The 25,295-nt window shown below is 40.4% G+C and overlaps 1 protein-coding gene across 1 annotated transcript; it reads left to right on the forward strand.

Moving 5' to 3' along the window:
- The first annotated feature begins 24,461 nt into the window (after positions 1 to 24,461).
- Positions 24,462 to 25,055, forward strand: LOC149175128 (uncharacterized). The gene has a single exon (XM_089421053.1). The coding sequence runs from the start codon at positions 24,462 to 24,464 to the stop codon at positions 25,053 to 25,055; it is 594 nt and encodes a 197-aa protein (XP_089277179.1).
- Positions 25,056 to 25,295: the final 240 nt, after the last annotated feature.

The raw sequence follows: 25,295 nt of genomic DNA on the forward strand, positions 1-25,295 counted from the left end.
TAAATAAATAATAAATAAATAATAATTATTACTTATTAATTGATAAATATAAATTATTAATTATAATTAATAATTAGCACAACCACATTAAAAATATTATGTGGTTGATATAAGTCGAAGACTTCATTTGTATCTATCATTAATAAATATATAATAATAGAAATAATATTACAATAAAAATTGTAAACGCGTTGGCAAAAAATTTTGTTATGTAATTTCTACCAAAAAAAACTTTTCGTAATTCATTATAGATCATAGAACCTCAATTCAGAAAAAATATTATTATTATTATTATTATTATTATTATTATTATTATTATTATTATTATTATTATTAACAAATATTAATATTAAATAATAATAAATTATATTTAATATTAAATAATAATATTAAATTATGTAATATAAATTAATTATTTAATAATTATATTTATTTGGTAATAGTACTAATATTAATAAATAATAATAATCCTAATAACAATAATTATTTTAAAATATTATAATAATTAAATAAAATATTATACGACTCTTTAATTATTAGTTTATTATTAATTATTATTTTTTTGCTAAAGCAAGAGTGGGACCTTCTTTTTCATTAATGATATACATAAATTACATCAATCCACAAGGATTTGTGGACCAAGGGAGGGACCTGAAAACCAAACCGAGAACGGGCGAAAAAACCCAACTCCTAAATTCAATAAAACTATACAAGGCTGAACAAAAAGGACAGCGGAAGCGGAACCAAAACTCTGAACTAAACAGCAGTCAAAAGTGAGAGTCCCATCATCCTGTTGAGTGGGCCTTAACCTAAACTTTTCCAACTGCCAATAATTAAGGGCAAGTGCTCTTCCTGCCAACCAACCAACCTGACACTTTGATCTTCACCGTTGATCCAGCATACCCAATCCAACGGCTGAGGACTATTTCGCAACGTTAAGAAGCGTGATCCTTACCCATCCCGCCCACCAACTAGCACGATCATTCCCAACCATCGATCTGCTTCGGATGATCTAACAGCCGACGATCATTTCGCACCGACCAATGTCACCGAACATTAGCGTGCAATGAGGGCAGTTTTCAAACCGACCCCACCGCCATGTGTTGCTCTCTGTATGTGATCGCTTCAAAATCAAAAAAACCGTTTTCCGCCTGCGATCGTCGGAAAACCGTCCCCAACCCAGTATTCCGAACGCGGACGGAAAACACATGGTATTGCGGCCGCCGAGAGTGCTTTCCAACGTGTTTTTTCTTCTGGAACTAAGGAAAGAAGAGACTCCCCCCAAACTGCCAAACTTCTCAGAACCAGAGCCATCCGACTGGCTACCAATCAGATTGTCTAAATCACCTGGAATCCGTATCCAGAGCTCTACTTTGAAACATGACTCTATCTTCTTCTACCTGCTCATGACAAATCATTTTTAGCCTGCTCGGAGGCAGCTCTTGCCAGTTTAACACAATCCTGTTCTGTGTGCTGATAACACCTTGATTGGCTAGAAGATCCGCCATTTTATTCGTCGACCTTCAAACATGTTTAAAGCTGACAGTACGAAGGCTCTGGATGTGAATCTAAATCCATTGAAAGCCCTGGATCAGCCTCCAGTTCTTTGATACTTTTTCTGGCTTAGTACCTCAGCTGATCTTCTTGACCGAATTGATGATAAGCTTAGAATCCGTCTCAACTATCACATTTTGTCGGTTTTCCTGTTTAAGGAGATCTAAACATTGCTCCATAGCCATCAATTCCACCATGTTATCGGTGGCTTTTCCTAAATGACTGTGGAAGATGCAAAGGACACTTCCATTCTCATCCCTTAACACACCTCCATAACTAGCGATGCCCGAATTGCCTTTTGAAGCCCCATCAATGTTGAATTTTAAAAGGCCCTTGGGGGGAGGATGCCAGCAGTCTTGCTCCGACACCACGGAGATTACTTTCCTATCTAGTCCCTGAGGGGTAAGATCCTACATACCTAAATCGCAGAGAATTCTCAAATCAGCTGCAAAAGGAGGGTTCTTAGGAAGATTTCTCACAATAGTGCCAACTGTTTCTTTGAGCTATTTTAAGATCAGCTTAAAAATGTATTGGGATGGCCTCTTTTCATTCTTGAAGATTCTGTTGTTCCTTTCTTTCCAGACATTCCAGATGATGAAGCTTGGAAAGATGGTCCATGCTGAGCCAAGAACTTCATTATCTGAAAAGTTTCTTCTCCAATTGTTTAGGGTATTGATGATATTCCTTTTGTCTCTGTCAGTCTGGCGGAAAATGGTGGCAAAAGAATCCCACAAACTGGAGGTGAAAATGCAATTGTTGAGAAGGTGCTCCATAGTTTCCTCTTGAGCTTCACAGAGCTGACATCTGGAAGGCCCCAACATACCCCTCTTCCTAATGTTATCCCAGGTTAGAATTTTCCTATGCTGAACCAGCCACATGAATAGTTTGATTTTCATCCAGCCTTGGTGTCTCCATAGCTCTAGCCAAATCTTGTCCGGAGCTTGTGAGTTCAGGTCAAGGAGAATGAGTTTTGCTTCCTTGAGATTAAAGGCACCCTCATTCTTGTAGCCCCATCTTAGTTGATCTTGCCCCTCTGAATTTAAAATCTTCCTTTGGTCTAACATTTTCTGTAGAGTCTCTAATTTAGCTTTTAGGGGTCTGTCATCCCTAAAATCTAAGTTCCTCCAGGTTCTCCATTTTCCATTATTGTTGGTTTGATCCCAAAAGTCTTTTACTTTAGATAACCCTTTGGTTTCTGTTTCTTCCTTGAGATCCCTCCAGTCTTCTTTTAACAATATGGGTTCTTGTTGCCATCTATCCTCCCAGAATAGGGCTAGGTTTCCATCTCTGATTTCCCAGAAGTTGTTTCCTTAGACTAGGCCCTTATTTTCCCATGCCTTATTCCAAAGGTATGAGCCCTTTCTATGTCCTGACATTCTTATTAGATCATTATTTTTCCAAGTGATGGCATATTTTTCTTTCCAAATCATTGCCCACTGAGCCTCTGGGTCTTTAACCCATCACCACCATAACTTAGCTCCTAAAACCCTGCTTAGAATCTCAGGATCCTCCAATCATTGTAGATTTTAGGTTTGCAGATTTTTTCCCATGCTAACAAGGCCCATTTCTTTCGTTCTTCCCCCTTGCCCCAAAGAAAATATCTTTGTATGGTTCTGAGTTTGGTGCTGGAAGAGAAGATAGAATGAAGACTGGGATTGATTGTAGGACCACCTTGGTTAGCACTAACCTACCAGCCAAATTTAAAGATCTAGTAGTCCATTTCCTGATTTTATCTTGCAGTTTATTAATCACTGGCTCCCAGATGTTCTTGTGTAAAGGCTTGGATGTTAGAGGAACTCCCAAATATTTTGATGGGAGGGACTCCCTTTGAAAGCCCAAAATTCTGGAAATATTTCTTTGAATAGCAATGTGAGTAATAAAGAAAAAAATCTTAGATTTGGAGAGATTAACTTCCATACCTGATGCCATAGCAAATTCTCTCAGTATTTGCCTATAAGCTAGAGCTTCTTTGACCGTGGGGATGCCCTGTAGCATGGTATCATCAACAAATTGCTGATGAGTTAAGGCCTAGCCATCTTCAGAAAGTTGGATACCTTTGACTTCACCAACTGATTTAGCTTGTTTGATCGCTCGACCCAACCCTTCCATCATGAGTATGAAGAAAAAGGGAGAAAGTGGATCTCCCTTCCTGAGGCCTCTTGAAGGAGTAAAAGTCTCTGAGGGAGAAACATTAACAAGAATAGAAAAACTGGGAGAAGTAACTAGGGCCATTACCCATCTGATCCAATTATGATCAAACCCAAAAGCTATGAGGACTTTTCTGATATAGGTCCAATTCAGCTTATCATAAGCTTTTGCTATATCCAATTGCATGATCATTCCTGCTTTCCTATTGATTTTTAATGAGTGCACCACCTCATGAGCTTGGATGATGTTGTCTAGGATTTGTCTTCCTTCCACATATCCAGACTGTTCAACCGACACCAGAGTGGGAAGAAGAGGTTTGAGTCTATTGGCCACAACTTTGGATATAATCTTGTAGACCACATTGCATAAGGAAATGGGTCTAAACCGATCAGGAGTTTGAGCCACATCCTGTTTAGGGATGAGGGATATAAAGGTGGTGTTAAGGGCCTTCAATATAGTTTTGTCCCTCCTTGAGTCTTCTACTACTTCCAGAATGTCCTGCTTCACTGTGTTCCAGTAAGCTTTAAAGAAATCTACATTAAATCCATCCAGGCCTGGTGCCTTACCATTTTGCATTTCTTTTAGGACCTCACTGACCTCCTCTTCCGATACTGGTCTATTGAGGTTGAAGTTGTCCTCTCTGGAAACCAGCTTAGGTATATGTCTTGAAATAACCCTGATGGATTGATCTCTGTCTGAACCGGTTTCCTGTGCAATACCCCGAAAGTGCTGAACCAACACTGCTTCTATTTCTTCATGAGAGTTGAGCAGGTTACCTTCCTCGTCCTTAATCGAAGAAATCTTGTTGTGAGCTTTGTTCGCCATAGTGGATCTGTGGAAGAATTTAGTGTTACGTTCTCCTTCTTTTAGCCATTGAACTCTGGATTTTTGCCTCCAAAAAATTTCCTCTTGTTTACATAAGTTCTCCCATTCTTGATGATATAGAGTTGCCTGATCATTTCTATCTTTATCAAAACCCTCCATGATAAGGGTTTGGTTGAGCTCCTGCATTTTTCCCTCAACAGTTTTTTTTGCTTCAAAAATGTTGCCAAATTCCTTCTTGTTCCACTCCTTGAGCTGGAGTTTGATATGTTTGAGTCTTTTTTGAAGAAGGAACATTCTTGTGCCCTGAATATTCAGATCTTCTGCCCACCAGATGGCAATGTTGTTGCAGAAATCTGGGTGGGAGAGCCAGATGTTTTCAAATCTGAAAGGTCGATTCCTGGGAGTACCAATGCCCTGAATTTCCAGTTGCACCGGCCAGTGATCAGAGCCTCCAAAGGGGAGAACTATTGCAACTATGTCCTTATCCCTGATCATAAGATCTTATGAGATTATGAATCTATATAATTTGTAGGCCATCCGAGACACTCCTCCTCTTTTATTGTTCCAAGTATAGGTACCATTGTTCATTACAATATCCACTAGCTTCATATTGTTTATGAAGGATTGAAATGCACAAGAGTACTTGTTTAAAATTCTGGTACCCCTTTTTTCTCCGACAGCGATTTGATCATGTTGAAATCACCCCCTAAGATCCAAGGGATTCTTGCATGTCTTTCCCTAAGATCCTGCAGGGAGTCTAGAAGCTTGAGTTTACCATCCAATCTTTGGGGGCTGTACACATTCGTGACCAGGTAAATTTCTTTATCTCCCATTGGTTGACACTAAAAGATAGTCTCTAGATGCCTCTGCATCTATGATGCCAATTTTTTGGGGGTTCCAGAGTGTGAGAATACCTCCTACTGTATTCTCTGCTTTGACTTCCAGAAACTCAAATTTATTGAGCCATTTGCTGTGAGTCTCTTTTATTTTTTGCATGGAACATTTTCTTTCCTGGATGAAGATCACATCTGGAGTAGCTTGTTTCATCCTATTACTAAGTAATCTTTGTTTTCTTTTACTTCCTAGACCTCTTATATTCCAAGAAGTGAACTTCATTATTAAAGATTTGTAAAGGAGTAACTGGATAGGTCTTTCATCTTACCTGAGTCTATCATTAGCTTTCCGCATTCCATCAACAATTCGTTCTGCTTTTTCCAGCCTCTTTTCTTTCCTGGGATTCTAGGTGCTAATCCTGGTGTGGTTTTCATAGCTTTCACACCTTTGCTACCCTGCCTTTCATTTCTCCCTTGCTTGTCCAGCCCTTTGGTCTGAGATTTGCATAAGAACAGTTGTTGAACTTTGTGGAACTCTTCTATAGGTAATGAATCCACTCCCCCCCTGGTTCCTTGTTTTAAGAATCGTTCTAGATCTAGGTTCTCCTTTTCAAGAATCTCCTGTAGTTCATTGTCGTCCATTTCCATCTCACTCTGGGTGATTTCCTGGTCCATCTCCAGTTCTTTGTCACTCATCATTTCTTATTTTTGTTTATTGTTGTTTTGGGTTTTCTCATCATTTTCTTCATTCCCCTCCTCCACTGGACTGTCTCCCTTGACTTGATTTGCTTCCATTATCACATCCTCCTCTTCTAGGGCTTGAAACCTATTTTGACTGGCTCGTTGCTTTTCTTATTGAAGTTGTTGTGATCCCCTTTTGCTTCCTTTTCCTTTCTGGACCACCTTATGAAAGCTTTCAGTCTCTTTCATAGTGTTTGTTTTACCCTTGTTTTCCATTTTGCTAAGAGGGCAATCTCTGGATAGGTGCCCATGCTCATGGCATTTACGACATCTGAATTGGATATGTTCATAATCCACCGTTTGCACCCATTATTCATCAAACACTTCCAAGATTACCTCATCTGAAAAAGCTCCAGAAAGATCCATTTCCACACATATTCTTGCAAAGGATGTGTATTTCCCCTTCTGGCAGCCTCAGATGCTTTGACAAAACGCCCTAGCTTATTTCCTATGGCAGATAAGGATTCCAGTTGCCAATAATCCAAAGGTAGAGAGTAGAGTCTTACCCAAGCTAGTACCGAGGTAAACGTTTATTGTTCTGGGACAAAATTCATAACCCATGGTCACATTACAGGCCTGCTGTTGCGTAAAAGTAGGGCCCTCCTTCAAACACTCTCTCCTTATCTTCAATATTTGCAAAAACAACAGCAAAGAATCCCTTTAACACCAGATGTAGTTCTATGCTTCCTTTTGGTTTCCAGTGGTATTTAATCCATGTTTGTAAAGCTTTTTCAGTGGGCCATAAGCCCATGAATTTACAAATGATTTCATAAGTCTGCATGTGGTTCCTATGCGCCTGCAGAGCAGGGTCATTCAAAACTACCCTGGGTGTGATTGTAGTTTTGGGCTTGCATGGTCCCTTTTGTGCTTTGTCTTTTGTTCCTTGTTCCTTGTCCGCTTCCTTGATTTCTGTAGTGTTATTATTCTCCATCGATTTAGAGCTATCCTGCTCCTATTCCCTGTTTCTTTGCCCCACATCTGAAGGACCTCTATTATCTTCTATCAGTTTTTTACCTCTGCTGGCCACTGCCTGTTTGTAGGAGGGAGTGTAGCTCCCTCCTTTGCGTCCTTCCATGGAGAACAACTTAAGTAAACCTGTAACCCTAGCTCGAAAATCTGGGCATGCGATCTTCTCGTCCGAAATACTCAAAATGTTGCTTCTAAGAAATTTTTCAATATAAATGCAACTTTGATTAGAGACAGGTCCACTTCACATACTCCTCCTTTTCTTTTAAGTTTTCTTTTTTGGTAGGTAAGCACCCACGGGGGATTTGAACCAGTGACCTATCACAAGGAGTGCTTTAAAAGTGCACCCATTCACCATCAATCCAAAGCCCCGTGGGCTATTATTAATTATTATTATTTTTATTATTATTAGTTAAAATTAATATTAATTTATTAATAATAATAATAATATTAATACGAATTAATAATGAATTAATGAGTGATGGCAATATTATCTTTTTTCTAATATTTCATTGAGCCACTAATAAGAAAAATGATAAAATTACCATCACTCATTAATACATTATTAATTATTAAATTATTATTCATGATTAATTCTTATTATTATTATTATTATTAATTAATTAATAATAATAATATGAATTAATAATTTAATAATTAATTAATAAATAATAATAAACTAATAATTAAAGATTGATATAATATTTTATTTAATTAGTATAATATTTTAAAATAATTATTGTTATTATTAAATAATTATTGTCATATTTGTCATACTAAGAAGGTGGAAGATGAAAAGTATTTATTTTTAGATTGCTCGGCTCTTGCCCACGTCTACTCTCAAATCCCTATCATTAGCCACACCAACAATCTTCTTGACTTATTAAGCCAGCCCAACTATAACAATCTTGGTACACTTCTTTCTTTCCCTACTCTTTGATCACGGAAATAAGATTTTGAAAAATGACAATTAGACTCTCTTTTCTTGGTCTGATAGACCACATTTGTAACACCCACAGGTTATTGTGGCATTCGGGTGACATGGGCATGCCCACTGGGCGCGTTTAAATGAAGGAAACGAGAGGCGAGCGACGTGCGACTCGTTGGGAAGCGGCGAGCTGAGAGGCGACTCGGCGAGCAGGCGCACACCTAACGAAGGCGACGAGCTGGGGAGTGGAAAACGCGAAGTCAAAACCAAAATGCAACCAAGTGTGAACCGCATGTTATAGGCGGGTGGGCGGTCCCTGGTGCGGGCGCCCTTACCCCGAGCCGACGGTGGTTCAGCTTGGCTCATGGCCAAAGCCCCCACCCAAACGAGTTGACACTCGTATATATTGGTGGAGATGGAGCATGGAAAGGCAGGTGAAGAAGTGAGAGCATCCAACACGACTTAGCTTTGCGGTGGGGAAGTCTTGGGGAGGTGGATGAGCCCGCACGACGGGCAAGCTAAATGCAAGTTTCGGTGGAACGATCGCGGGTAGGGCACCACGAGGCATGCGTGCCTACCTGGTGTGGAACGGTGTGTGGTTGGCGATAGGGTGGCTTGGGGCGAGGGCGCCCGCCGATTGGGAAATCGTGCGAAGGTGCGGTTGGGGTGAGTCATGGAGCAAGCACCCACCGAACGAAGGGTCGACACGATGGAAGGCTGAAACGGGTGAAGTCACACGACCGAGGGTGTAGGAAGAACGTAGGTAGCATCCAAGGTGCGAGCGAAGGGCATTTGGGTGAGGCTGAACAGTGCAGCGGCCGGAGGCTAAGTTGCACGACAACTGAATGGTGGAAATTTGTATAACACCTATTAGGACCTCATATTGTCTCTTTTTGACCATACATTCTGTTATGATGTCATCCTTTTTAAACTTATATTTAAAGTCCTTGATTACTGTTTTAACCCGATTATTCCAAAGGTACACAATATTTCTTCTTATCACTATACGTTTAATTATTTTACATATAATTACGCTATCTTCATTATTAACCATTGAATTGATAATTGTTGAACGGTTAAAGAACACTGTGCAGTCCACGTTGCTGAAACTTCCAGGAGATTACAAGATTACTTCCACAGTTGCTGAAATAGTAGGAACGACATGCAAATCTCGTGGCTGAATAGTTGTGATTTGCAGTCTAGATTTGGCAGCAACAAAAGAAGATCACCGAAGGAGCTGCTACATTGGATGTAACGATTGTGATCTAAAGATAGTATTTGTGTAACAACATTTTGTTAAAGGGAAAATTGACTTCCCTATTTTTGTATAAGGGGTTAAAATAGGACTTACAATGTAATCTATTGTAATAGATGTCTCCTCTTTAAAAAGGGGAGACATCTACATTAGAGGGGGACGATAGACTGCGAAAAAGGGCTTAGTTGAAGGAACAGAACTAGAATCCTTTATTTTCTGTAATATGACATATTGATGGATGAATAAAATCTTGTTCTAAACATTTCTTTCTATTTCCTATTTCCTGGGGAATCTTGTGAGAAGGAAAGGGCCCACCTTCGTCACAAGATTCACCCATTTCATTTCCGCAGTGTGTTAAGTGTGTCTTTCATTCATGCTTTGTCAATAGTCCTGTTTACTGAATATCATTTTCTCTGAAACTTTGTTTTCTTTCCAATTGATTGCTGCATTGTTTATTTTACCCATAGTTAATTCATGTATGTTGCAATTAAGTTTACAGAGCAAGGTGGCAGCTTGATAATCAGGAATAGGTGCGGAAGGTTCCCGCTCTGGGAATAGGGTCCTGTTCCCTGTTACAGCATAGCCGACACTTCCCTTTGCAGATTGATTCTTTAGGTTACTCTTTTAAGCATTCTTTGGTAGCTATCTGCAATAGATTGTCTTTGCTGTAACACAGAGTGGAGCTTCGGTTTGTTAAGCAAAGTGTGGCTAGTCTTTACTACAACTTTTTCTGCTTTTAAAATTGAGTACATATAGTACGCAGTTGTCTTTGAAATAACTAGACTTCCCTGGGTTGACAATTAATGTATCACTTTGTTGTTTGAATCAATAAGCAATTAAAGTGACGAACATTTTGGTGCCATTTCCGGGGAAGGCAATTATAGATTTTAAAAGCACTGATAATTTTCTTTTAGATATGCAGGATGCATGAGAGGATGCAAGAAAATTAATCCTACAGGTGGCAAAGGAAAAGGAAGAGGAGGAAGAAAAACTTTTATTGATGATATCATTTCAAAAGCTGAAACCTCTCAGGGGTTAAGCTCTCGGAGGCCACATACTCAGTACTCTCTCCAAACAAACCACGAAACGGAGGAAGTGGTGGGACCTGAAAGGGCTACAGAGACAATAGAACATACTGAGGAACTAGTAGAGGACATTGAAGAACCAATAGAAGATATTGAAGATATTGAAGTTGAAGAACCAGCTCAGGACATTGAGAGTCCAACAGAAAGCGCTGAAGACCGGGAAAGTGTAACATGAGAACAACCAATGGAAGGAAACAATGAAGGACTCTTTGGCGAAGGACGTGGAGGAGGAGAAGGAAGAGGCGAGAATTCTATCTCCACCTTGGAATTCCCTATTGGGGATCTTCCCAAAGGAACAACTCCTATGAAGAACATCCCACTCTCAGCCTTACCTAACTTCCATGGTTTATCCTCTGAAGATCCAGATGAGTTTCTTTTTGAGTATGATATATTGTGCAAAAGTTATGATTATGTCACTAATGCTCAAAAATTGAATTTATTTCCAGCAACATTAAAATGAAATGCACTGAGATGGTTTATGAGCTTGGGAGGTCATGTGATCACAACATGGGATCAGATGAAGGAGAAGTTTCTAGCCAAGTACCAAAACTATTGCCGGACAAGAGAGGAAAGGGAGGAACTATTCAAGATGGTTCAGAAGGAAGACGAAAATCTGGAGGACTTTGTGGAAATACTCCAATACAATCTGCAGAGATCCGATCACCCCAATGTAAGTAAAGATATCCTTAAGACAATAATATTGAAAGGGGTAAGGGATGATTGTTTAGACATGCTAAATATGCTTGGTAAAGGGGACATATCTAAAGAATCGTATGATGAAATCATTAACCTCTGCAAGAGATATTCAAGAGGAGCTGCAAATAAATCAAAAAGCAGGGATAATACCTATTCAAAAGTCCAAAAATCAGCCAGTGGAGGAGCAACAAGAGCTGAAATAGGTAATCTACTTGAAGAATTTAAAACTGAAATGTTAAGTTCTTTTGCTTCACAGATTGATACCTTGCAGGTTAAGAAGAAACAAGCAGAAGTAGAAGTCACTTTGGCCATCTTCTGTCCTAAATGCAGAGAAAAACACCCGCTAAGGGAATGTCCATTGGACAAGGTACCAATCTGCACCATTTGTGAGTAGGACCATGAAACTCAACAATGCCCTACTTTACTAGGGATAAAAGCAGCATTGCAACCAACAGAGGAGGAAGTTGAAGCAGTTTATCTGCTGACACAGAGAAGGCAATGGCAACCACGAGGACAAGGTACAAACTCTAGTACGCCATTTAATCGTTGGAATAATTATCCTTATTTTAATCAAGCAAATTACCCGCCCTTCAACCAAATGCAATACCCACCCTTTAATCAAATGAATTTCCCACCCATGCAACAAACAAACCCTCCCTTTGCAGATCCTACAATGTGGACTCCTTGGCCTCCACAACAATATTATTTTAATCAATGGAACCCAAACTGGAGAGCTCAACAAATTCCATTCCCAAACCAATTGCCTCAGTATCAGCAACAACTCTCTCTCCCGTTGGGTGCTCCATCGAATAATCAGACAATGAGACCTCAGCTGCCTATACAATCGAGCCCTAACCCTAATAATAATAAAGTTGTGCAAGTCATCGATATTCAAAACCTGCCTATATCGCCTGTTCACCCTATGCAGTGTAATGATATTCATTTACGATCCGGGAGAGTAGTAGAGCCGATTATTGATGATATCACCTCTTCTGACTCTGATAAAGAAGAGGCAGAAAAGAACAATTTACCAAATAAGGGTGCTGAAACAGTCAAGCCACCCTCTAATAAAACTACTGAAATAGGAGAGCCACCATTCCCTGAAGATCTAACTCTCACTAGGACACCTGAGACACCTGCTTTTAATCTTCTAGGGGAATTGTAGAATCTTTACGTTAAAATTCCACTGTTACAAGCACTCAGAGATGTACCAATTTACGCCAGAACCGTCAGAGACATTTGCATCAAGAAACCTGGCAGGAAAGCTAAAGATCCCCTTACAGTTCATGTCATGGGTGATCTAGCTGCTTTAATGTTGGGAAAAACTCCTCCTGTAAAATATGGTGATCCTGGCCATCCTACGATCACAATACAGGTTGGAAAAACTATTGTTCCACGAGTTCTGGTAGACTTAGGTGCTGCTATAAACATAATGACCCTTGAAACTGCACAACTGTTACAGTTGAAAAATGTAATCAGAGAGACACCAACTATCCTGGAATTAGCTGATCGTTCCACAATCAAACCAAAGGGAGTTATTGAAGACCTGATCATTTCAGTTGAATCTTGGAACTACCCAACTGACTTTGTTGTATTACAGACCGAAGCAAAGTTGGGGTGGCACCCTCTGATTTTGGGGAGACCCTCATTGGCCACAACAGATGCTTTTATCAGCTGTAGATCAGGTTCAATGAAAATTTCTAATGGATGTGAAACTAAGCAGCTTACTCTTTACCCTCATGCTACACCTATGAGTAACAATGATGATTCTGTATGGTTAGATTATGAGGATAATGGCACTCAACCCATTTTGACCATTGGACAAGCCCTAACTCTTAAAGACACCACGGAAGATGAAGTAATTAGTAATTTTATTTCTGAACCTTCCTCGGTCACTTCTGAAACATATAATCAGTTACCTGCAATTATAGAACCTGAAACACAGGAAAAGCTTAAATCTGAAAATTTACCTCAAACATCAACTACTATATCCTCTAAAAGCATAACAGTAGAAATCGAACCTGGCAAAACATTGAACATAAACCCCAATTTATCAGATGCTGAAACACAACAGCTAATGAAGTTGCTGCGTGAGAATAGGGAAGCATTCGCATGGGACTACACAGACATGAAAGGGATCTCTGTTGAATTATGTACTCATTGTATGTATATTAAGTAGGGAGCCCGACCAGTCTGTCAACCCTAAAGCCGAATGAATCCCAATTTGAGGCAAATTGTTAAAGAAGAACTTCAAAAGTTGCTTAATGTAAGGTTTATATACCCCATATCTGACAGCGAATGGGTTTCTCCATTGGTGATAGTACCTAAGAAAAATGGGAAATGGAGAGTGTGTGTAGATTATAGAGCCTTAAACAAAGCCACTCAAAAAGATCATTTCCCCTTGCCATTTATTGATCAGGTGCTGGACAACTTGTCAGGAAAGAAATTCTTTTCCTTTCTAGATGGTTTTAGCGGATACAACCAAATCAGAATTGCACCCCAAGATCAAGACAAGACCACTTTTACTAGTCCTTGGGGAACTTTTGCTTATAGAGTTCTCCCATTTGGACTATGTAATGCTCCAACAAAATTTCAAAGAGCAGCGATAGGAATCTTTTCTGATATGCTTAATGATTCTATGGAAATATTTATGGATGATTTTGCTCCTTATGGTGTGACTTTTGAAGATGCATTACAAAACCTTGAGAAAATACTTAAACGATGCATACAAGCTAACCTTTCCTTGAGTACTGAAAAATGTCATATGATGATGAACAAAGGAATTGTACTACGACACTTCATTTCATTCCTTGGGATTCAAGTAGATCCATCCAAAGTATAGGTAATTCAGACCCTTCCTATCCCTAAAACATAAACTGATGTAAGAAGTTTTTTAGGACATGCTGGATATTACAAAAGATTTATCAAAAAAATTTCTAAAATAGCTTCTCCTTTCTTTGTGTTACTTATGAAAAATGCTGAATTTAAGTGGACTGATGCCTGTCAGAAAGCATTTGATGAACTTAAGCATCAGTTGTCTACAACTCCTATTCTATGGGGACCTGATTGGGCACTTCCATTTCATATATCCTCTGATGCTTCGGATGCTGCAATTGGAGCTATCTTGGGACAAGAAGAAAATAATCTTCCTTATGCTATCTATTTCACTAGTAAGAATATGACCCCTGCTGAGCTTAATTACACATTTACTGAGAAAGAATTTTTAGCAGTCATTTATGCTATTAATAAATTTCGACATTACATCACTAGTTATCCTAATTTTGTTCATACTGACCACTCGGCTATCAGTATTTAATGAACAAATCTGTCACAAATGCTTGAGTTACCAGGTGGTTAATGTTATTACAAGAATTTGATATTACAATTGTAGATCGACCAGGTAAAGAAAATGTAGTTCTTGATTTCCTTTCTCGTATAAAAACCGATGATAATACTCCAGTAGATGATTCCTTTCCTGATGAATACTTGTTTGCAGTATCTGCGCACTCACCTTGGTATGCAGACATTGCCAATTATCTGGTTGCAGGGAAGTTACCATCACATCTATCACACCGGGAGAAAAGAAAGATCATTCAACAAAGTGCTCAGTATAGTTGGATAAGTGGGTGTCTTTTCCATACAGGACTTGATCAGGAAATCCAAAGATGCATTAGAGAAGATGAGGTTTATGATATATTGAAGGCTTGTCATTATGGCCCTTGTGGAGGGCATTTTGCTGATAAGAGAACATCACATAAAATTCTCAGGATGGGTTATTATTGACCCTCACTTTTCAAGGATGCAAAGAAATATGTCAGGGCCTATGATAGTTGTCAGAGAATGGGGAAGCCAAATCACAGAGATGAAATTCCATTGAACCCCCAAGCTAATGGTCAGGTGGAAAGTACAAATAAAGTCATAGAAACCATTTTAACAAAGATAGTAAAGTAGAATAGGCAGGACTGGTCTCAAATATTTCCTAAATCATTATGGGCTTATAGGACTACCTGGAGGAACACTACAGGTTTTTCACCGTATGAATTGGTTTATGGAAAAAGTGTTGTTTTTCCTGTGGAATTTGAAATTAAAACCTTAAGAACTACTTTAGCTATTAATCTTGATTTGACTGATGCACAAACAGTTAGGTTGCAGCAGCTTCAGGAATTGGATGAAAAGAGGTTGGATGCCATCCATCAAACAACTATGATTCAACAACAAAGAACCAGGTGGCATGATAAAACCATTTAGCATAAGCAGTTCCAAAAAGGTAATTGGGCTCTATTGTATGATTCCCGGTTTGAAAATTTTCATGGAAAATTGCGAACAAGGTGGCTGGGACCTTATGAGATAGATATTATTTTCCCCAATGGAACAGTAAGACTCCTAACAATTGATGATTATAGGACACCATTGTTAGTGAATGGGTATTGACTTCGTCTATACCAGCAACCAATCTCTAAAGAGGATTTTAAGGCCACTTGCATGGCAGATTCACATTATATCTTTTTGGGGGAGCCTACTGCCCCTCACTGCATTTAATCTCTGCATTATATATTCTATTATTATTATTAGATTAGATTACTTAACTAATAATCCATGTCAAGGGTTGCCATGTTACAATTTATTATTTTGCAGGTCTCAAATTGGGAAGCTGGTTGGAAAGAACAATTCTATTGCAAGCAGGATCAAGCTTCATTTTGGGAAGCATTCTCATCTCACCTCAAATCATAGCTCATCTCCTCACATTACCTCTCAACAACATTTCCCTATTTTTCTGTACAGCAACATCTCTCTTTATTTTCCCATTGCTGAAACACCATTTTTCCCGTTGCTGAAACACCAACTTTTCCCATTTTTCCCGCAATTGAAATATCAATTCCTCTCAAAAGAATCAATGGAGAGTACTCCCCATTTGAGAATCATCTATTGATCCTTATAATTTTGATCTTTCACTACCTCCTCCTTTTTTTATAAAAAGCCTTTCATATAAATACCCTCATATTACAAAACCCTTTTGCACAACCATTGGTGATCTATTAGCAACGATATTGTATTTTCAGAATATCAATCGAAGGTAAACATGAGGCATGCATTTTTATGTGTAAATATTAAACTATAGTTAATGAGAAGATTGTGACATGATTACCGTAATTGCCGTACATTCAAACTTATCATTTTAGTCGCAGTTGGGGGGGAAAACCAAAATTTTGTAATCATTTCACGATACGCCAATCACCGTCATTTGTTTTACACACAATCATGTCCCATCACCCCATCTTCGTCTTATTATGTCATAACTTTCTTTCCAAAACTTACTCTGTTTCGAGTGTGGTAACTTGGCTCTGTACTATGCATTTTACTAAAGCAAGTAACTATGGGAGGCAATGCTATTCGAAATGAACCCGGTTCAATAGCTCTATTGGAATTGCACCAAGAGGTATATTAGATTTTTCAGCAGGCGAGTTGGGTAAATTATTTTCGAAGGCTCCAAGGATTTGATCCTCAGGAAGTCCTTGAATTTGCACGCAATCTATAGGAAGGCCACTCTACCGTTCAAGGAGTTTGAATTCCAGTAACAGAGGATGATATAGCACAGGTGTTAGGTTTACCGACCGCCGGTATTTGATGGTTCAGTCGCAAACACATCATTTTGAACGCACAGCAGGACTTCCTTCTACCAGGAGAGCGGGTCGAGCGTAAAGGCAGGGGTGTTGCACTTCATTCATTACCACTTCCATGGCCGAAGGTTGCCGAATTTGTCAATCATTATCTCACCTGCGAAGGACGTTACCAGATAGTTTATCAGCACGACTTTTTCCTGTTGAATCATTTAAGACATGGTCGTCTGTTGAATATGCCATATTATCTACTTGGGTGTCTAAAGAATATGTCACATTATTCCATGAATGCAAAGTACCCACTCCTTTCCCTTACTCACCATCGTCTTATTCAGATTTTAATTCAGAGGGGATTTGCTCAACAGAATACCCCTCTCCTTAACAACCCACCCCCAGAATCCCATGAAGACGCTGAAATTCCTCAAGCAGTAGCCGAAAATCCCAAAGAAACTGCTAAAGTTCCTCGAGCAGCAGCCGAAAATCCTTAGGAATCTGCTGAAATTTCTCAAACAACTGCCGAAACTCCCCAATTAAATGCTAAAAATCCCCAACAGACCCTTGGAATCCCCCAACAAATTGAAAATCCTTCTATATAACAACCAGGGAGCGTATTTAATTCCCCATCGCCCGTAGCAGTTAACTAGATTGACCCTTCCATTGGATCGACCCCACCCCATAATTTAGCTGAATCATCCACTCCCACTATCCATATCCCCAGTGATGATTCAAATGATAACATTCCCATTGCTAGACTAAAAAGGAAAAGGCAAGAAAAGGCTACGCCCCTACCAAAAAGACGAACAAGGGCCTCAATTAAAGAAGCTATCATTTCTGATGACCCTCCTACCCCAGAGAAAGCTATTCATAAAAGAAAAACCACTGTTCTTCCTGCCTTTTTACCTCAAAGAAGAATGAGGACGTCTTCTGAAGTAGCAACTAAAACCACTACCCTAAATTCCCCGCCCATTATCCTAAAACCCCATACCCCACCACAGTCCCAAGGCCCTGAATCCTTACCTACCTCACCCTCGGGTACTGAAATGCAAAATGCACAGGATTTTGTGACATCATTCCTTTTAGAGAACGTAGTTGTTACACAAGAACCAGCTACTGATTCAACAGCTGCTTTACAAGAACCAGCTGCTGATCTATCAAAAGTAGATACCCAAGATGATATACGGCATGTAGCTACCCCACAAGAACCAGCTACTGACTCAGTAGGTGCTACACAAGAACCACCTAATGATGTCCATAGAACAGACAATCTAGATGTAGCTGCCCCCCAAGAACCAGCTACCGACTCAGCAGGTGCTACAAAAGAACCACCTACTGATGTTCAGAAAACAAACGACCTAGATGTAGCTGGCCCACACAAACTAGCTACCGACTCAGTAGGTGCTACATAAGAACCAGCTGCTGATGTCCAGAAAATTGATGACCAGGACGGAGCTGCTCCAGCTACTGACTCAGCAGTTGCCACACAAGAACCACCTGTTGATGTCCATAAAATTGGTGACTAGGACATAGCTACCCCAAAAGAACCAGCTACTGATTCAGCAAGTGCTCCACAAGAACCACCTGCTGATGAGAAAAATATATATAATCAGGAATCAGCTACGCAGTCAGCAGATGTCACACGAGAACCATCTGCTGATATTTAAGATTTGGATGCTCAGGATAATACAGCTGTTACAGATCCAACTGATGATTCAGCAGACGTCATACAAAAACTACTTATTGAAGCCACAAATAATGAAGCTGCTACTGAACAGCAATCTGTACATCCACTGGAATCAGCTACTGAGACTGTGACTGCTACACAAAGCCCAGTCACCTTGGCTTCCCTTCTACAGGAAAACGAGTTTCTTAAATCAGAGCTCGAGGTTTATAAGCAGGAAGTAATAAGGGCAAGGGAAGCCCATGAAAGAGAGCTTAATCTGTATACCTTAGATCATGCAACATCTACAGCCGAGAAAATTGCAGAAAAAGATCAATATAGTGAATACATGTGCAGCCAATGTGGTAATATTTACCATCAAGCTGGTTATAAGATAGTTGAAGTCCCATTGCCTGGAGCCACTCCTGCATCGACCCCTGTTATAGTTAAAAAGGAACACCCTGATGTTACACAATAACTAGTAGGGCCTTCAAAGATTTTTGAGAAGGAGGTTAAACCACAAATATCTCGACCCACTCTGGTTGTTAAAACTGAGAGTCCTGCACCAAGGCCTACAAAGACTGCATTTACTCAGACTGAACCTCGACGTTCAAATACTGTTTTCACTCAGACCGACAGCATCAAAGAACAAATGGATAAATGGAAGAGGGAATATGTTGTGTCACAAGAAAAGATCTTGCAGGAGCACAAATTATCATGGCAAAATCATATATATGCAAATTGGGAAATCCTGGAATAGTTTCATGCACAGAACAGGGAAAATAAGCAGTACAAAACCAGATTGCTCCTCATGTTTAGTTTGGTTCAAAGACTACTGGCCACCAGGAAACCATCCTTTAATTATTTTGTGTTTCTTGTAGAGCGCCTAGCGTTCTTCCAAGCAAAGGAAATCAGAGATGGACGACCTCATGAGGTATCTACAGCTCAGGAGTTTATCAAAACATTTACAGAGGCATCAGTCAGTGAACAAAACTTACTCTGTGAACTATACCTCCATAATGAAGCCATGCCTGAGGATAGAAAGCTTAATCTGATCCCTCTGGTTGGGGACATCCAAATTAGAGCCTTGTTTCTTTCCTAGCCAATCAGCTCACGTGGCAAAATGCCTTCCTCTCAACAAAGCAGAATGAAGAGAATCGCCTTCTGTGGATTCGATTCGAACCACAGAATGCTATTGTTTTCATCGCTGAAAATCATCGGGTTTTAAGGGAACCAGGAATGACTGAGCATATCAGAGAGTTACAGGCAACAGTCTTAAAAGATTGCCAACAGTATGTTAAAACTAAGGGATCTCTTGCCTTACAGACAAACAATCTATTTTGGGAACACTGCCCTAAGGAGAGAAAGGAATATCATCCCTTTAACCCTCTTAATCTTCAAACAACAATTTCACGACTACCTAACTATGTCAAATGCATTCAGCAGTGTGTCAAAAAATGCTTAGGATACCATTTTCACTTTCCTCTTCTATGGCTGCCAGTACAGCAGTATAAGGCTTATTTCAGGTTGTCCAAAAAGGAGGAGCCTGCGGCATGGCAAAGATTACAGAATGTCCAAGGTTTCAGAGACTTGGTTGATAGCACCTTCTATACCTATTGTCTAAGTAATTTGCACTGTACAGCCCAGTACTCAGACTCAGGCTCAGAGTAAAAGTTGCATGAGGACATGCAACCCTTTCAGTTGAGGGGGATGTTAGGACCTCATATTGTCTCTTTTTGACCATACATTCTGTTATGATGTCATCCTTTTTCAACTTATATTTAAAGACCTTGATTACTTTTTTAACCCGATTATTCCAAAGGTACACCATATTTCTTCTTATCACTATACGTTTAATTATTTTACATATAATTACGCTATCTTCATTATTAACCATTGAATTGATAATTTCTGAACAGTTAAAGAACAATGTGCAATCCACGTTTCTAAAACTGCCAGGAGACTACAAGATTACTTCCACAGTTGCTGAAACAGCAGGAACGGCGTGCAAATCTCGTGGCTGAACAGTTGTGATTTGCAGTCTAGATTTGGCAGCAACAAAAGAAGATCACCGAAGGAGCTGCTACACTGGATGTAACGATCATGATCTAAAGACAGTATTTGTGTAACAACATTTTGTTAAAGGGAAAAATGACTTCCCTATTTTTGTATAAGGGGTTAAAATGAGACTTACAATGTAATCTATTGTAATAGATGTCTCCTCTTTAAAAATAGGAGACATCTACATTAGAGGGGGACGATAGACTACGAAAAAGGGCTTAGTTGAAGGAACAGAATTGGAATCCTTTTCTGTAATATGACATATTGATGGATGAATAAAATCTTGTTCTGAACATTTATTTCTAGTTCCTGTTTCCTGGGCAATCTTGTGAGAAGGACAGGGCCCACCTTCATCACAAGATTCACCCATTTCATTTCTGCAGTGTGTTAAGTGTGTCTTTCGTTCATGCTTTGTCAATAGTCCTGTTTACTGAATATCATTTTTGCTGAAACTCTGTTTTCTTTCCAATTGATTGCTGCAGTGTTTATTTTACCCATAGTTAATTCATGTATGTTGCAATTAAGTTTATAGAGCAAGGTGGCACCTTGATAATCAGGAACAGGTGCTGAAGATTCCCGCTCTGGGAATAGGGTCCTGTTCCCTGTTACAACATAGCCAGCACTTCCCTTTGCAGATTGATTCTTTAGGTTACTCTTTTAAGCATTCTTTGGTAGCCTTCTGCAATAGATTGTCTTTATTGTAACATAGAGTGGAGCTTTGGTTTGTTAAGCAAAGTGTGGCTAGTCTTTACTACAACTTTTACTGCTTTTAAAATTGAGTACATATAGTACGCAGTTGTCTTTGAAATAACCAGACTTCCCTGGGTTGACAATTAATGTATCACTTTTATGTTTGAATCAATAAGCAATTAAAGTGACCAACAATGCCGGTTGAAGGCTTCCCCTGGTAAATTTAAAATAGATTTTATAATATAAATCTTACTTGCATATGATTAAGTGTCTTCTACTAGTGAATGTTTATTTAATGTTATTTTGCACATTAAATGTTTAATATGGTTAATGAAGTGAAAGTTAGGCGTAGTTTGGGAAACATGTTAACAAATGAAAAAGTTAAGTGTTTGGCCGATGCCACACGTAGGCCAATTTATGAAAAAAGAATTGGGGGTGTGACAAGTGGTATCAGAGCAAATTGTAGAGACCATTAATGTATGCAGTATGAAGTTACGAAGAAATCATGGATTCATAATCTGGGTTTCGTAGACTTGGTGGTTCATGGCAAGACCATTCAAGCGCTGGTGGACACGGGGGCCACGCATAACTTCATGACGACACGGCTAGCAAAAGAATTTGGACTGAAGATTTTCCCATCGAATGTGGAGGTCAAGGTAGTGAACTCAAGAGCTAGAGTGGCAGGATTGGCACACGAGGTGCCTGTGCAGATTAAAGACTGGCAAGGTCGGTTGGACTTCACGGTGATGGAGATGAACGATTTTGACATGATATTGGGGCAGGATTTCTTGAAGGGCAATAGAGCAGTTATTGTCCCCTTCTGCGATGAGGTTGTGCTGATTGGAGGATCACAGACTTGGACTTTGCCTACTCATAAGCAAAGGAAGGAAGTCAAGGTGCAACATGTTTCTGCACTAAGTTTGGAGAAAGCTATGTGGGAGTCAGACGTGGAGACATATGCGGCAGTAATCAGAGAAGTTGATGGCGATGATGGAGTGGGGACGCCTATTCCAGCTGAGATTTCTGAGGTGCTGGCCAAGTATGCAGATTTGATGCCCGATGAGCTACCAAAGAAACTTCCACCAAGGCGTGCGGTGGACCATAGCATCGAGCTTGAGCTAGGGAAACAACCTCTGGCTAAAGCTCCTTATCGGTTGTCAGGACCTGATTTGGAGGAGTTGAAATGATAGTTAAAGGAGTTAACTGATGCAGGTTTCATTCGGCCTTCAAGGTCCCCATATGGAGCTCCAGTATTGTTCCAGCGGAAGAAAGATACGAATGAGCTATGGATGTGTTGTGATTATCGTGCTCTCAACAAGCAGACGATAAAGAACAGGTATCCTTTGCCATTAGCTGTAGATTGCTTCGATAAGCTTGCGAAAGCTTGAGTGTTTTCCAAGCTGGATTTGAGGCATGGGTATTATCAGGTGCAGATAGCAGAAGGAGATGAGAGGAAGACCATGATAGTAACAAGGTATGGAAGCTTTGAATTCCTTGTTATGCCATTCGGGTTGTGCAATGCTCCTGCTATGTTTTGCACTTTGATGAATGATGTACTACATCCATACTTGGATTCGTTCATAGTAGTGTACTTGGATGATATCGTGGTGTATAGTGATAACATGGAGGATCATAAGAAGCACTTGGCATTGGTGTTTGAGGCGCTGAAGAAGAGTCAGTTGTACTTGAAGAAGTCGAAGTGTGTGTTTTCCCAGACCGAGATTTCGTTCCTTGGACACATTGTGGGTCAAGGGTACATACGGATGGAGCCGAACATGGTGAAGGTGATCGAGGATTGGGTTGAACCGAAGAATGTCCATGATATGAGGGTGTTTTTGGGCATGAACAACTACCAATGGAAGTTTGTAGAGGGGGTACTCCAAAGTAACATCATCACTGATAGACCTTCTGAAGAAGGACAAAAGATGGATTTGGACAGAAAAATGTTGGATGGCATTTGATGATTTGAAGAAGAGGATGGTTTCAGCACCGATATTGAAGTTGCCAGACTTCGAGCGACCATTTGAGGTACAAACAGATGCTTCAGATTTTGCCATAAGAGGGGTTCTTATGCAGGATGGGCATCCGGTGGCATACGAGAGTTAGAAGTTGCAGGATAGAGAACGGAGGTATCCGTCCATGAGAAGGATATAACTCCGATCATCCACTGTTTACAGGTATGGAGGCATTACTTGATTGGGAAGCCTTTTGTTGTCAAGACTGACAATGTTGCAGCAAGTTATTTTGCATCACAACCAAAGCTGTCAACGAAGCAGGCTCGTTGGCAGGACTTCTTGGCAGAGTTCGACATGACTATTGAGTACAGGTCGGGTAGACTCAATGCAGTGGCAGATGACCTTAGCAAGAAGGGGAAACTAGCAACATTGGAGGAGGAGGAAGACCAGGCAGCACAAAGTAGGAGTCGAGTACAGATGACAAAAGAGATGTAGAATAAGCTCAAGGAAAGCATTGAGACTGATACTCAGGCATAGAATATAGTGAAGCAGATAAAGGAGGGGAAGACACGGAAGTTTTTTCTCCGGGATGGATTCTTTTTCTTTGGAAACCAACTCTATGTTCCAAAGTCATCTGGGCTTAGGAGGCACCTTTTGAAGGAATTCCACGATTATCCGTGGGTTGGCCACCCAGGGAAACGTCGTTCTTTGGCATTATTGGAGAGAGGGTTCTTTTGGGAGAAGATGGGAGAGGATGTGGAGGAGTATGTACATACGTGCATCATTTGTCAGCAGGACAAATTGGGTACTCAGAGGTAAGGAGGTCTATTGCAGCCTTTACCAATTCCTGAGAGACCATTGATAAGTGCCTCGATGGACTTCATCACTCAGTTACCGCAGGTACATGGGTATAATGGGATCATGGTCATGGTTGATCGTTTTTCCAAGTATGTTGTCTTTGTTCCAAAAAAGGTACCTTGTGGAGCCGAGAGGACTGCGGAGTTGTTCTTCAAGAGCATAGTGAAGTATTGAGGAATGTCACTGAGCATTGTGTCGGACCAAGATCCGCGATTTACAGGCATATTTTGGACCACATTGTTCAAGCTAGTTTGGAAAAATTTGTTGATGAGTTCGAGTTACCATCCGCAAACAGATGGGCACATTGAGAGGATCAATGCACTGCTGGAGGACTACTTAAGACATTATGTGATGGCTGATCAGAAGAATTGGCCTGAACTCTTGGATGTAGCTAAGTTCAGCTACAACATACAGAAGAGTTCTGCGATAGGGTATAGTCCATTTGAGTTGGTGAATGGACAGATGCCAATCACACCGCATATCGTAGTGACGGGAGGTTTTTTGAGGAGTCCTCATGCGAAGAAATTCATGAAGGCTTGGGATCAGACCTTGGAGTTAGCAGAGATGCGCTTGCACGAAGCTGCAAGGAGAATGAAGAAATGGACAGATAAGGACATACGGGATGCACACTTTAGTGTGGGAGACATGGTGTTCCTCAGGATTACTGGAGATCAATTTCAGCCACCTAAGGGGATTGCGAGATCGTTGACGAGGAAGTATGAGGGGCCATTCCGGGTTAAGAAGCGAGTGGGGAAGATTGCCTATGAGTTGGAGCTTCCGCGCCATATGCATATGAAACATCCTGTTTTCCATATCAGTCATTTGAAGAAATGTCGACTTGATGCAGAACATCCAGATAGATTGGAACCTCTGAGGGGGCCATCCATGATTGTCGACAGACCAAACCTTGTGATGGAGAATATTTTGAATCTTCGAACAACAGGAATTGGGAGTCACATAAGACAGGAATTTCTTGTCAGATGGAAGGATGCATCTGAGGAAGATCACTGGGAAACAGAGGACTCACTTTGGACATGGAAGCGAAAGATTGTGAAGTACGACAGAAAGCTACGGAGGATAGCCGGATTGCCGAGGACAACAATGACCTTAGGTGGGGGAGAATGTAATTCCCACAGGTTATTGCGGATTTCGGGTGGCATGGGCATGCCCACTAGGCGTGTTTAAATGAAGGAAACGAGAGGCGAGCGACGGGCGACTCGTTGGGCAGCGGCAAGCTGAGAGGCGACTCAACGAGCAGGCGCGCGCCTGATGAAGGCGATGAGCTGGCGAGTGGAAAATGCGAAGTCAAAACCAAAATGTGACCAAGTGTGAACCACATGTTATAGGCGGGTGGGCGGTCATGGGTGTGGGCGCCCCTACCCTGAGCCGATGGTGGAAAACATGGGCAGTGGGTCGGCTTGGCTC

This window comes from Pinus tabuliformis, chromosome 4_1 (assembly GCF_031772625.1).
Source record: "Pinus tabuliformis cultivar Carrire ecotype Pingquan chromosome 4_1, CPIR1, whole genome shotgun sequence".
In the NCBI taxonomy this organism is placed as follows: domain Eukaryota; kingdom Viridiplantae; phylum Streptophyta; class Pinopsida; order Pinales; family Pinaceae; genus Pinus; species Pinus tabuliformis.

Coding starts and splice junctions, on each gene's coding strand:
- LOC149175128 (XM_089421053.1), top strand. CDS start 24,462: ATGAAGAAATGGACAGATAAGGACATACGGGATGCACACTTTAGTGTG.